At 40.4% G+C, this 15531-nt stretch overlaps 1 protein-coding gene across 4 annotated transcripts in view; it reads left to right on the top strand.

The window, feature by feature from the left end:
- The window catches only part of DGKH (diacylglycerol kinase eta), a 267651-nt gene that overhangs the window by 137103 nt on the left and 115017 nt on the right, over positions 1-15531 (top strand). For all 4 annotated transcript variants that reach the window (XM_073663912.1, XM_073663913.1, XM_073663911.1 and 1 more), the window contains one exon: positions 9375-9455. In XM_073663912.1, the coding sequence (XP_073520013.1) occupies positions 9375-9455 (81 nt within the window). The remainder of the gene's footprint in view (positions 1-9374; positions 9456-15531) is intronic.

The following is a 15531-nucleotide window of genomic DNA, read 5'->3' as shown; positions in this document are numbered from 1 at the left end:
TATTTTACACATTGCAGATGATTGCATAAGTCACAGAAGGCTGACATGACCTCAGGCGTGACCTTTCCCATAATGCATTGCAGCTATCACATCACATGGTATAGGACAGCCATTCAGGAAGGACAATCAAAGCCGAGGCAGGAAGTGCAGCAGCCATTTTAGGGTGATTTAGGATGATGAGAGGACGTCAGATCTCACATCTCAGCAATAGACCGAGAAATAGTAAGCCCTAAAACAAAACATCAAACAATAATGTGTCATACACCTGCAGCACTGAAAGAGATGAGAATAAGGACTCATTTAATATACCATATGTCTCATACAAGTGCTGTCCGTGTTTTTCATGGCTAGTGCTTGTACAGGTAATAGTCTATGGGTAGTTCACGGTGGCTGAGTGGTTAGCACTGTTGCTTTGCAGCACTGGGGTCCTGGGTTCAAATCCCACCAGGGAAAACATATGTGCAGGAGTTTGTATGTTCTCCCTGTGTTTGTCTGGGTTTCCTCCGGGTTCTCCAGTTTCCTCCCATACTCCAAAGACATACTGATAGGGAATGTGGATTGTGAGCCACAATGGGAACAGTGATGACAATATATGTAAAGCGCTGCTGAATATGATGGTGCTACATAAGAAAAACATAATAAAAAAATAGTTCACATGTCTGATTTATTTTTTATTTTTTTTGTTCTCCTTAACCAAGTGGTCCACACAAGTGTGTAGACTTTTCTGATATTGATCCGAATGACTGATCATACTCTCCAATGCAGTTCTATAATTCATTGAAAAAAATTGGACAGCACTTGGATGCCGTCTGTGTGGTATCCATTTTTCACGATCTGTTTGATAAGAGGAGCTTGAGAAACCTATGAGGGAAAAAAGTGGTAGTGGCAATGGACGGAATAGTGTAAGATAGAAAAAAAATCCCTATTCCACAGCTAAGAATGTCAGAGCCACTAGCAGAAATACCACCCTCCGCATCATCGATCGCTGTGATTGTCTGATCGATTGTGACCAGCCAATTAAAGCAATTTGATAATAAAGTTTAAAAAAATCAATATGACACTCTATGATTGATGCTGTTTGAGACAGCGCCAATCACAGCAGTCAAAATGGATGGAGTGACGTCACTTTTGGTGATTAAACCTTTTGGCGCCGATTAGTCAGTAACTATTGTTCAACCTATTGGCGCCAAAAGGGTTGTTTTAAAATAACGATCGCCGCTCTGCATGAAATCTTTTCCTCAGATCTGATGTGCGGAGCGGTTGTATAGCCACTTGTCAGAGAAGGATACTGCATTGGTGGCCAGTGCGATCCTGCTGCGTCTCTTGTGTCTCCTGCAGTCTGCTAATGTGCCCTATCTGTGGTCACAGCAGCAGCAGATCCCAAATTCCTGTTCCAGCAGTGTTAGTGACGCCGGTTTTTCTTGTAGCGAACAACTTTATAACTAGCGCATTAGGAGAGCGTATGTCGCAGTGTTGGTGACAACCGTTTTTCTTTTGCACAAAAAAAGAATAGTTAGTGCAGAATAACTGTATAGGTAGGGCATTAGGGGAACGGACATCGCAGTCTTAATGACGTCTGTTTTTCTTTTGCATAAAAAATAGCGCTGAGTAAATTTATAGGTAGCATATTAGTTTTTTTTTACTTTTTTTTACTTCTACTGATTTTTCTTTTCATTTTTTTTCTAACATTTCCCTTTTTTTTTCCCTACTTTTTTTCTTTTTGCTTTTTTTCGCTCTACTTTCTATAATAAATAGCACCCTTATACACATGTCCCACACAATACATGTGTAAAAGCACCACTTACACACACATCCCCACTGGTTAGAAGAATAAAAAAATGGCCCATTTGTCAAGAAGATGCTATTCACCAGAGGAGGCCATCGCTTTCCTTGCCTCCGACACGGATTTTGGCAGTGAGGAAGATAACACATTCCTCTTTTTCTTCTTCTTCCTCATCTAGTGAGGAGGGACCCCTAGTAAGGCACCCTAGGACCGAGGCAAACCCTACAGCAATCATTCCCATAATGGACTGCACCCCCTAAAAATTATCAGCTGTAATTCCAGATTTCATCGGCAGCGCAGGAATCCAATTTGACATTACAGGCCTCACTGAAATTGACTTCTTCAAATTCTTTTTCAGCGAGGAAATAATAAATGTTATGGTGGCCCAGACAAACTTGTATACCCATCAATTTTTCACCCACAATCCCACGTCGTCTTACACCAGATGACCCCTGTAAATGCTGCAGAGATGATGACATTTTGAGGCATTGTGCTGCATAGGGGCATAGTCAGAAAACCAGGGTTTCGGTAGTACTGGAGTACTGAAAATCTGTACAGCACTCCGGTATTCTGTATGGCCATGACAAGGACACGATTTGAAGCGATCAAAAAATGTTTGCATTGTAATGATAATGTGCAGTGTCGTGTCCCCCCCGAGACTATCCCAAATTTGATCGTCTATACAAAATTCAGCCAGCAGTTGAACACTTCAGCAGAAACTTTGCTGAGGCGTACAACCCCCAAAGAGACATCGCTATAGATGCATTTCTGGTTCATTTAAAAGGCAGGCTAATATTCCGACAATACCTGCCCAGTATGAGGGCCAGGTACGGAATAAAACTGTACAAACTGTGCGAGACTGCCTCAGGGTGCACACACAGATTTAGAGTCTATGAAGGAAAGGACTCTCAGATTGACCCTCTAAATGCCCCTCTGTCCTGGGGGTGAGTGGGAAAATTGTGTGGAAATTGCTGCACCCACTGCTGGATAAGGGTTTTCACCTCTACTTAGACAACTTTTACCCCAGCTGCCCTCTCTTCGAGACCCTCTCTGTTAGAGGTATAATTGCATGCGACTCCGTTCGAAGAAATCAGAGAGGCTTCCCTAAGCCACTAATTGGGCAACTGCTGAGAAAGGGCGACAACAGAGCCCAATGCAGCGACAACATGCTGGTGGTCAAGTATAAGTACAAGAGAGATGTCCTTATCTTGACCACCATACACCGTGACAACAGCTCCCTTGTCACTGTCCGAGGTACCACAACAGAAGTCCCAAAGCCAGATTGTATCTTGGATTATAAGAATTTCATGAGGGGTGTAGATCATTCAGATCACGTCCTCAAACCATACACTGCCATGCAAAAAGCTAAAGTATGGTACAAAAAGTTGGCCATGCACAATGTACAGATGGCACTGTTCAATGCTTTTGTGCTGTTTCGATGTGCATGCAGTACGGGGACCTTCCTTCAGTTTCAGGAGGTAGTCATCAAGGCCCTAATGTTTGGCACTCGGGAAGGTGAGGGTCTCAATATTTTTGAAACTTTTGGTGCCCGTATCATACCAGGTTAACATTTTCCCGGTGAGGTTCTCCAAACTGCGAGGAAGAAAAGAACACAAAAAAGTGCAGAGTATGCTCCAGCAGAGGGATACGAAAAGAGGCAATTTACCATTGTGAAACCTGGCCTTTGCATTAAGGATTGCTTCTAAGCGTATCACACATCCAGAGATAGATAAAATTAGCTTTTACCCTGTAAATAGAGAATACTTTTATAATTTCATGTACTCCGCATAGCTTACACATACCACCACATTATATATTCATACACCAGTTAAACCAAAAGCATTATTATCATTACTATAGCTATGCCTCTAGATAATTCCTTTATGGGTGTGGTTTCCAAAATGGTGTCACTTATGGGGGGGGTTTCCACTGTTTAGGCTGATCAGGGGCTCTCCAAACACGACATGGCACCACGCAGACCATTCCATCAAAGTCTGCGCTCCAAAACGTCACGCTTTCCTTTTGTAACTCCACAGTGTGTCCAAACAGTAGTTCCCCACCACATATGGGGTATCTGTGTACTCCAGAGAAATTGCACAACAAATTTTGGGGTTCATTTTCTCTTGCTATCTAACCTTGTGATGATGAAAAAATGTGGGGCTAAAGCAACATTTTGTGGGAAAAATCTATGTATTTCATTTTCACCATTCAATGTTTTAATATTCTCTGAAACACCTGGGGGTTCAAAGTGCTCACCACACATCTAGATAAATTCATTGAGTGGGGTCTAGTTTCCAAAATGGGATCACTTGTGGGGGGTTTCCACTGTTTAGGCACATCAGGGGCTCTCCAAACGCAACATGGCGTCCTTTGTCGATTCCAGCCAATTTTACATTCAAAAATCAAACTTTGCTCCTTCCATTCTGAACCCTGCTTTGCGCCCAAACAGTAGTTTTCCACCACGTATGGGGGTATCGGCGTACTCAGGAGAAATTGCACAACAAATTGTGTGCTCCATTTTCTCCTGTTAACCTTGTGAAAATGCAAAGTTTGGAGCTAAAGAAACATTTTTGTGGGAAAAAGTCAAATTTTAATTTTTTTACTTCCATATTACTTTAATTCCTGTGAAGGGTTAATAAACTTCTTGAATGTGGTTTTGAGGGGTGACGTTTTTAGAATGGTATAACTTTTGGATATTTTCTGTCACATAAGCCCCTCAAAGTCACTTACAATGTAATGTGGTCCCTAAAAAAAATGGTTTTGTAAATTTGTTGGAAAAATGAGAAATTGCTGATAAATTTTTAACCCTTCTAACTGCCTAACAAAAAAAATTGTTTAAAAAATGATGCAGATGTAAAGTAGACATGTTGTAAACCTTATTTATTAACCACTTTGTGTGACATAACTCTCTGGTTTAAGGGCAAATTTCTGATATTTTCACAAATAAACTCAAATTCCTAAATTTACCACTGACATGCAGTACATACAACATGTCAAAACAGTCTCCGAATCATTGGAGTCTGTTGAAGCTTTCTAGAGTTGTTTCCTCATAAAGCGACACTGGCCAGAATTAAAAAAAAAAAAACACAAGCACAGTTTTAGTAATGTCAATGAGCTTAAGCGGGGTTGCATACAGTCCTAGGAGACCTCAGAGTGTTGCACATGTCCTCTCATGGCCATTTGAGGCTTTGCATAATTTTTGATTAATCTGTTCTCTGTAAATCAGTATTTTTCAAAAACATTTGTTGAACTTGGTGAATTTGAATTTGAAACAATTCAATCATCTGTGATCTCGTTCTCTCTGAAATAAGTTACGTGTCTTTTATGTAGCAAAGCAATGAGCATTTAAAACCGTGAAGGAAATCTGTGTAAGTGGTATATAGCGCAGACACTAAAATGTTGTTTACTTGGAAAACAAACAGTGTAGTCGGTTAACATAACTGTGTGACGTGCCGATTTCCTTAACGCTCTGCTCGCGGTGCCACAGTTTGATATGATTTTGCCTCTAGAATGCTATGGACATGAACACGCTCGGAGCATTCCAGTGCAGAATAGTCCCAGCTCTGGGAGGTTAGGAGAAGATGCACATTTTTTTGAGGACTTCTTATTTTAGTATCTCTTTATGCAACTCCTATGGGAAATGTTATTTTGGCAGCACAATTACAGATTACCACACACAGCACAGGGACAGAGGTTTTTTTATTTGAGGCAGAAACCCACACTATTTTTACTCTTGCTGTTTGACGTCAAAGAGCCGAATTTCAGTTTCTCAGTTTTTCAGCATTAAACCAAATAAGGCAGTTTAACCAGTCCTCCACAGTGTTTTATACAGAGGGACTAATCCCTAAAAATGTAAATGATGACTTCTACAATCCTTCCCTTCAGTAGCACATCTTGACATACAATTTTACTATCTTAGAAGTTCATTAGATTTTGGAATATTTTGCTTACTGTATCTAAATCCTGTAAAACAGTTCAAAGTACATACATTGTGTTTGTAAATGGATGTAAAAGTAAGCCATGTAATAGACCAATAGATTTACAATAACACTGTATATTACTTAAAAAAACAAAACAGTTCAAGTATTAAAATACGGTAAAGAGGCCATAAGCTTTAGTCTCTGGTTTCGTTTTTTTTTTTTTGGAAAACCCTCTTTAAGAGCCTGTACAAAACTGGATTTACAGTAACAAAATTTTTTTTCTTAATCACTAATAATAATTATTCTAGGAAAGATCTGTATGGGATCATTCTCTCTGGTAGCTGCTTGGAACATGAAGCCATAGAGGTTTTTATATCATAAACGGAATAATGTTTATTTCCACTGGTTGCACAGTAACGAAAACAAAACCATAAACATAAAATCCATAGCCTTGTCCAGGCACTACCTACACAACAGAGACCCTGGCTTCTTCATACATGGCTTAGCTAGTCCCAGCTCGATCACACAAAACAGCTATTGTCCATAGCCACCAGTGATGCTTGCAGTTTGGTGCACACGGCCTGTGCAATCTCTTCTCCGAGAGATTCTGGCTCGTCTCTCTTGAGCCCCAAAATAACCCGCTCTGTTCAGCTTCCCCCACCTGACTGACAACAGTAAACACATGGCCTGGTTCTAGTAATAGCTAGTTAAGTGCATCTAACCAGAACCTGTAGTGCTAGGATTTAACCCTAGCCTATTTGGCTTTGCTACAGACCAGGTTGTTCATTACTCGGATGACCCCTTATTAAATACTATATTCCCCCTTGTAAATAAAAAAAAAAACCTTACACCTGCTGCCTACTTTGTTCTGTAATGTCAGTACCAGGTGTCCTAAAGCTGGCGTGACAATGTTAAGCCACCTGAGCCCTGCAGCCAATGAGTGGTCGCTACAGAACTTAAAGTGCACCTGTCAGCAGGATTGTGCTTAGTAAACCACATACACTGTCAGATGAGCGCCGTTACACTGAGTAAAATGATACCTTTGTTGATGAAATCCGTCCAGTTGTTCTTCTGTAATCTTTATTTTCAGTTCTGCCATAATGATATGCATGTTCTCTAGTGCTATCATTATGTATTCATGTATGCCTATCTCTGGCCTCTGACAGGTCACTGTGCTTTCAGTGACTGGCCTACTGTTTTAAATATTGCCTGTGTAATTTCTGTTCAAAACTGAAAATTTAGATCCCACAATATGGCCGCCGCATCCCGCGCATGCTTGGTAGCATCTTTTGGTTGCTGAGAGATGCTACTGCGCACGCGCGGTCGCCGTTTTTCTAGAGGAAAAATAAATTTGTCTGCAGCAATATGGCCCCCGCTGCCCGCGCTTGCGCAGTAGCATTTCTCGATTGCCGAGATATGCCACTGCGCATGCGCGGCACCATATTGCTGCACCCAAATTATTTTTCCTGAAGCAAAATGGCGCCCGTGCAGTAGCATCTCTCGGCAACCAAAATGCATATTTAAGGCTGTGTGCCCACGATGTGTTTTTGGTGCGTATTTGCAGCGTGTAAACGCTCCAGAAACGCATTGCATACCTTATCCCATGACTTCCTATGACATTCTGCAAGTTCTGTGCACATGGTCCGTATTTTTGCTGCGCAGATTTTACTTGCAGAAAAAATACGGACATGACCAATTCTTGTGCGTTTCTGCATGCGTATTTGCCTGTACAATGCATTGGAAAAACGCATGGCAAATACGCGTCAAAAACGCATGCGTTTTTCTGCCATGGAGATGCAGAAATGCTTAGGAAAATTTCTGCTTCATTTCTGCATCGTGGGCACTAAGGCCGTGTGCCCACGATGTGTTTTTGGTGCTTATTTTGTTGCGTATTTGCAGCGCATAAACGCTCCAGAAACGCATTGCATACCTTATCCCATGACTTCCTATGACATTCTGCAAGTTCTGTGCACATGGTCCGTATTTTTTCTGCGCAGATTTTACTCGCAGAAAAAATATGGACATGACCAATTCTTGTGCGTTTCTGCATGCGTATTTGCCTATACAATGCATTGGGAAAACGCATGGCAAATACGCGTCAAATATGCATGTAAAAACCGCATGCGTTTTTTTGCCAAGGAGATGCAGAAATGCTCAGGAAAATTTCTGCTTCATTTCTGCATTGTGGGCACTAAGCCTAAAGCTAACACTGGATTTTCAGAGTAGTGGACAACTCCTTTAATCCCTGGAGACTCCTGTGGTTTTACTGCACCAATCTTTGTCTATCTTTCGTGCTTTTGATGAGTCTTTGATTACGCTTCAGAATCAATTCATGCAGTTTTCTACGGGTTTCCATTGATTTTTGACAGTAGAGTATGTTTGTTCGTTTTATCCAGAAAATGGAAAAAAAAAGTAAACAAACTTGACAGCCCAACGATAAGTCCATCAGAGATGATCTGGGCTATAATTGACATGCCAAATCGTTCATAAAAGATTTGTCTGATACTTCATGGATCCTGTAATACAAAAGCCATAAGTCCAGTGTAAACCGAGAGTAAAGCATATGAAAAATTACTGACCCTGCAGTCATCATTGATTGATTGACAGACATATTATCTAGAGTTAGAAGAATGATAGGACTGTGATCCTTTTTTGGTAGCCATTAGGGCTCGCACTTGGTTACCCGTTATTTTTTTTCACATGAGTGAACATGAGAAACAGATGAAGAGTGAAGATTGGGGAAATGCAGACAGATGTTTTCATGTGCTACTGATATGTGATGTGTGAGGTTGTGTTAATTTTGGGTGTTCCTGTTGCGGTTTGAAGCTATATTTGGTTGCTAAATGTATGTAAATCCTTATACGTTATTATGTGTTATGTTTGCTGCACTTATAATGTTGTGTAGCTATAGAGGAGTGTGGTTTGAATTACAAGAATGTATTTAAAGGCCATGGAAAAATCGAGTAAATAATGGCCCCATGAATTTGCAGCATCTGAAAAATGGTGTGCACCTCTGTGCGCCTGGCCACAAATCTTTGTGGCGTAAGGAATGCCACTGCTAGTCATGCATTTGTTGCCACTCCCCGTACGTCCCCAAGTCTGCCCACTTTGTCAAAGCTGGGTGAAAACGGCATGAGAACACAATAAGTCCCAAAATTTTAGTGCAGCCTCACGTTGCGGCAAAACTTTGTAACTTTTCAAAGCCTTTTACACCAGAATTGTGGCATGAAAGCTTTGATGAATTGGCCTTAGGGTGCCATAAGACGGCTGTGTAAATTTGGACCTAGATCGGACCAAAATGCTCCCAACCCGAGCTTGACTGCGCCCTTATGTTAACATCTCTTAGTGCAATTTTATTAACTAAAGGTAAGCAATCCGTTTCATTCTCCAATGTTGATTCCTTCCTTCTTTTTCATACCCCGAACATGCAGTTCTTAATCTGATCCAAGTTTCTGATGAATGAATTCGTAAAAAATTACAGCCCAATATTCTTAAATTTGCAGAGTTGACCATCCCTTGTGTTTGCTCAACCATTCTATCGTATTTGGATCATTTGACCTTTATTCCTCTCTTTTGGCTTGTTAATGTGAAGGTGATGGGCACGGATATCAGCTAAATGACTGATCACAGACTTGTGGACCTAACAAGTACTTTTTTTTGTCTTTCCATAGTCTCTAATATTTGACGAAGTTGACCTGTCGGACGCCAGTGTAGCAGAATCAAGTACAAAAAATGTCAACAACAGCTTCACGGTAAGATGCAACTGCGAGAAGCGATCAGCTTGGGATCCTTATTTGTAAAGGAAAATGCATGTTATTGCATTAAAATGTGTGACGGCATTATGTTCTTTATTATTTATGGAAACAAAATAATACTAAGAAAAGCTACAGCTCGTCCCACAAGAAAAAAAAAAGTCTTCCTACACCTCCACAGACCATTGTTTTGTTTTGTTTTGTTTTTTATAAAATCTATTTAGTAAATATAATAAAACTGCTATCACAATTAGTTTGGCTACAAATGAACCTCCATGAGATTGGCAACGGAAGAGTGAAAAAGGACTTGTAATTTTGCACAAAGCCGAAAGTAGTCTTTTTTTTTGTTGTTGTTTTTAATTGGTTGTTTTTGCGACTCTTTAGCAGGAAAAATCCCACGTTTTGCAAAAATGTGCCAAAATAACTGTCGTATAGCAAATTACCTGTGGGGCACTGGAGTAGATATATGCGCCAAATTTTGCAACTTTGTTTTTAAAAAGTCACATTTCATGAATTGGTCTAAAACATCTGGAAAAAAGCCACATAAACATAAAAATCAGAAAACTAACTGAATTTCAAAAGACAGCTCAAAAAAATGCCCAAATTGTTTGATGAATTTGTCACTAATTGAGAGGTATTCACACACAAAAAAATGGTGAAATTCAATGATGAACTGGACCCTGTATCGTCACTGTTATGAGAAAATTTAGAAAGTATTAGTACATGTGTAGATCTTGTCTCCAGTGTCATTATCAGTTTAGTTTTGCATGATCAGTTTCGTTTCGGAGTCTTTATGACTAGTATGAATTTCCTTTCATGAGCATGGAACTCTGTCTATTTGTATTTAGCTGTCCAGTTCTGCTACAGGGCATATTATTACATTGTTCCATAATAGCCGGTTAATTTTAGTAGTTTTGTTTAGTGAGTAGATAATATAACAGTCTTATATAGGCCAATATTCCAAAAGCATAAAAAGTAATCTTGGCTAGAGATTATTGTAGTCTTATCTCCCAATTAGTGAAATAGACATGCAGTGGATCTACATACAGTTGTGCTCAAAAGTTTACATACCCCGGCAGAATTTTTCCTTTCTTGGCCTTGTTTCAGAGAATATGAATGATAACAAAAAAACTTTTTCTCTACTCATGGTTATTGGTTGGGTGAAGCCATTTATTGTCAAACTACTGTGTTTTCTCTTTTTAAATCTTAATGACAACCAAAAACATCCAAATGACCGTGATCAAAAGTTCACATACCCCAGTTCTTAATACTGTGTATTGTCCTCTTTAACATCAATGACAGCTTGAAGTCTTTTGTGGTAGTTGTGGATGAGGTTCTTTATTTTCTCAGATGGTAAAGCTGCCCATTCTTCTTGGCAAAAAGCCTGCAGTTCCTGTAAATTCCTGGGCTGTCTACCATGAACTGCGCGCTTGAGACCTCCCCAGAGTGGCTCAATGATATTGAGGTCAGGAGACTGAGATGGCCACTCCAGAACTTTCACTTTGTTCTGCTGTAGCCAATGACAGGTCGACTTGGCCTTGTGTTTTGGATCGTTGTCATGTTGGAACGTCCAAGTACGTCCCATGCGCAGCTTCCGGACTGATGAGTGCAAATTTGCCTCCAGTGTGTGCTGATAACGTGCTGCATTCATCTTTCCTTCAACTTTTATCAAGTTTCCTGTGCCTTTGTAGCTCACACATCCCCAAAACATCAGCGATTCACCTCCGTGCTTTACAGTAGGAATGGTGTTCCTTTCGTCATAGGCCATATTGACCTCTCTTCAAATGTAACGTTTATGGTTGTGGCCAAAAAGTTAAATTTTAGTCTCATCACTCCAAATTACCTTGTTCCAGAAGTTTTGAGGGTTGTTTCTGTGCTGTTTGGCGTATTGTAGGCGAGATACTTTGTGGCACTTGTGCAGTAATGGCTTTCTGCTGGCGACTCGACCATGCAGCCCATTTTTCTTCAAGTGCCTCCTTATTGTGCATCTTGAAACAGCCACACCGGTAGTTTTCAAAGAGTCCTGAATTTCAGCTGATGTTATTTGTGGGTTTTTCTTTGCATCCCGAGCAATTTTCCTGGCATTTGTGACCGAAATTTTTGTTGGTCTACCTGACCGTGGTTTGGTTTTTACAGAGCCCCTGATTTTCCATTTGTTAATCACAGTTTGAATGCAGCTGACTGGCATTATCAATTCCTTGGATATCTTTTTGTATCCCTTTTCTGTGTTATACAGTTCAACTACCTTTTCCCGTAGATCCATTGACAATTCTTCGGAGTTCCCCATGACTCACGATCCAGAAACATGAGTGACTGAATGAAAGACGCAAGAGTCTGTCTGGATCCCAGAAACTCACTCAACTTTTATGCACACACACTGATTACAAGCAAACCGGTCACAGGTGAGGATGTTGCCTTTAGTAGCCATTCAAACCCATTTGTGTCAAATTCTGTTCATGTTATCAGGCCAAAATCACCAGGGTATGTGAACTTTTGATCAGGGTCATTTGGATGTTTTTGGTTGTCATTAAGATTTAAAAAGCAAAAACACAGTCGATTGACAATAAATGGATTCACCCAACCAATAACCATGAGTGGAGAAAAAGTTTTTTTTGTTATCATTCATATTCTCTGAAACAAGGCCAAGAAAGCAAAAATTCTGCTGGGGTATGTAAACTTTTGAGCACAACTGTATATGCAACCTAAACTTAGATGTAAAATCCAAAAACCACTTGCAAATATATAAAACCACATTCTTTATTGAAAAATCTTTAAAACACGAATAATACAGCAATTCTACAAAGGTGAGTAAAGGAGATTCAAGAAATTGTGGATACACGTGGTCCAGAATATGATCCTATTGTTATATAGATATAGTTCACATAAATTAATATAGGATCACAAAAAGGAGGGCCATTAAGTAAGTAACCCCCTAGTCTCCCACCAGAAGAAGGCAGAAGACATCAGCAGAATGGAAAAGCCTGAACAATTTCAGCTCGCTGTATATGTATAAATTAATATACAGCTCACTTAAATAGAAGACCATGTGTCCTCAGTTCTAAGACTATACATACAAATACAGAGGTAATCCTATCAGGCCAATGCTTTACATCAGTGAAACAAAGGATCATGACCTGTCAGGCTTGCCCATCTGAATTACTGCTGTGCCTGAACCACCACCACCACATCAAACACCCCGATGCGCGTTTCACACTCTCTAGGCTTTTTCAAGGGGAGTGTGTGGAAGATCTAACCTCATCCTGTTTATACCTGTCCCAGTCGTTTTTGCTCCAATAGATGCACCGCATGTTCGCGTTGCCCCAGTGTTGCAGAAGCATAAGGATTCGGCACTCCGTTCCGGTATGCGTCAGGGGTAATCCTCATTAGACGTCATCGGCGCATATCGGAAGTGACGGAGACCTTCACCCATGCGCGGATCCACAGGTTCAGCGCGCATATAACAGTCTTATTACAACTTGAGTCAACAATTCTAGACCGCAGAGTATATTACAATCAATGTGCCAGAGTTTTAGCATAATTTTTGCCACATACTGTCCTATAGTTTGCCCCACATTTATTATGTACTTTTAGTTACTTGTTTACATTTTGCTTGACTGGAATGTGACTTAGCAAGAAGAGGCGTGAATTAAGTTAGAAGCTATATCGTACGAAAATTCTAACACAAACGTCTGCCAAGAAGAAAGCAACTAATAGGTAGTGTAATCTTATTTTAAGACTGTAAAAACTGTTTTAATATTGTTTTAGGCTGCGTTCACACATTGCGTATTTCCCTGCGTTTTTTTTTGCGCGCGCATTTTCCTGCTTTTTTTTACCTGCGTTTTTTTATGCAGGTCAAAAAAGCACCTCCATTCACACACTGCTTTTTTTTACGGAGGTGTAGGAGAAATGAAGTGTGACGAGCATGGACACCTGTATGTAATGTAATGTATGTGTATGTATGTAATGTAATGTAATGTATGTGTCTGTGTGTCGTGTGTGTGTACTGTCTGTGTCATGTGTGTGAGTGTCCCCCTAGCAGTGTATGTACAGACAGCTTCTGGCTGCAGTACATACACTGCTTAAGTTATTAAAAGAAATAAACTATGGACACTCACCTATCCGATGGATGGGAGAGGCATCCGGTCCGGTCCCGCGGTTTCCAGCATCTGCCATGAAGCGATCAGCTGACCGGCCGGTTACAAGCCGGTTAGCTAACAGCTGATCGCTTCACCAGCAGATGTTGGAAGCCGCGGGACCGGAGCGGACGCCTCTCCCATCCATTGGGTAGGTGAGTAGCCATAGTTTGTCCTGCGCCTCCGTAAAAAAGCGCTGGAATTACGTAGTGTGTGAACACTGCTGCCTAATTCCAGCGCTTATAAAGGGCACAATAGTGAGAAAGCGCAAGCGACATGTCAATTCTTTACGCAGCTGCGCTTTCGCGCTGCGTAAAATCACACAGTGTCTGAACGGCAAAGTGAATTTCCCATTCACTTTGCTGGCAGACACAAGGCACATTGCGTATTTTGAAAAAGCGCGCGAAAATACGCAATGTGTGAACGCAGCCTTACTGTTGTTTTTTATTGTATTTTTTAAAACTTTATAAATAATTTACATATTTACATTATTTTCCTATAGAGAAGCATATGGGAAATAAACCAGAAAGCAATACTATGCCTGGAGCTTGCTGCACTTTGAAAAAAATGCACCACCTGCCGCATCTAACATGCTTTACATGCACTACATTTAATATTTCACTATCCATCTTCAAGTAATATACAGACACAATAACCCCAAACCCCAAGGAAAAAAGTTGCATAAGGCCTCATTCAGACATCAAGGTTTTTTCTCCTATGCAAAATATGGACGACTGTTCATCAGTGTTTTGGATCAGACTTTCATGAGTGTTTGGTCAGTGTGTCAGTTTTTGCCATGAGTGGTTCATCAGCTTTTATTGTTCACGAGAAGTTTTTCAAGCTTCCCCGGCTAAACCTATAAATCAGATGGCACGTAGATGTCATCCAAATGCTATCCTTTTTTTTTTTTGTCATGGATCCTTAGACTTGCTTTGGCGAGTTTGATTTACGATCAAAATTGGTTACGTGTTCATGTTTTGGTGCCGACCACTCTTGCCGCCCAAATATACGGACATGTGAACAGCCCCATAGAATATAATGGTTGTGAGTTCTATCCGTGAATAACTCCGATGGGTCTCATTCAGACACTAATGCTAAGGCTGTGTGTGGAAAAACATGGCCAAAGAGTTGTACCATTTTGACACATTTGACGTTTGCACCATGTTTAGCCACAACAAGACTGTGCTGATCTCACTCTTTCTATAAGTTTTATGTGAACACTGGATCTTTTAAAAGAGTGAGTTCTTATCCTCTTTTTTTTTTGCTTTTTAACTTCTATTTAATATTGTAATAACACATTTGTTTTATTCGTCTCTTTTGCATCATTCAGACGGCCATAATTAAGCCACAAATTCCAGTGTCATCTTACATGGTCATGGATTTTTTTTTTTTTAAATCTTGACAAAATCACGCAGTACAAAACCCAACTAATTCATGGTAAAAGTGCATGTAAGTGCAGTTTGCATCAGCACTTAGGATAGTATGTGTGGACCCATTGTTAGTAGGCATTTATTCTGTTAAATTGATACAGCATCCTTGTCCTAAGGAGATTGCTAATTTAAAGGGAATCTGTCAGCTGTTCTGACACAATTGGAGCTTTGAGATTTAGAATAAAAGCTGCCCCCACCACCACCAGGCTCTCAGTGTATACAGCCCATAGACAGTGAACTGCTTATCACAGGAGGGGGCGGAGTCTGACTAGTCTGGCCATGTGAATCTAGTAGTGATAAATCCTTCACAGTTAGTAAACTACAGCATGCACATTGACAAGTGTCCCATCCCTGAATTCTGTGTTTCAGCCTCTATCTCCTGCTGTCTCCAGATTACATAGCAAAAACCTGCTGACGGATTCAATTTAATTTACCACGTTCCATTATTAACTAAAAAGTAGGTTCTGAACATTATCAGGCGATGTATCTACTGAATACTTGTATGTATGCTGT

This window comes from Phyllobates terribilis, unplaced genomic scaffold, assembly GCF_046119375.1.
Source record: "Phyllobates terribilis strain yellow unplaced genomic scaffold, ASM4611937v1 Scaffold_2__4_contigs__length_985480577, whole genome shotgun sequence".
Lineage (NCBI taxonomy): Eukaryota > Metazoa > Chordata > Amphibia > Anura > Dendrobatidae > Phyllobates > Phyllobates terribilis.
This window is presented reverse-complemented; position numbering and strand designations above follow the sequence as displayed.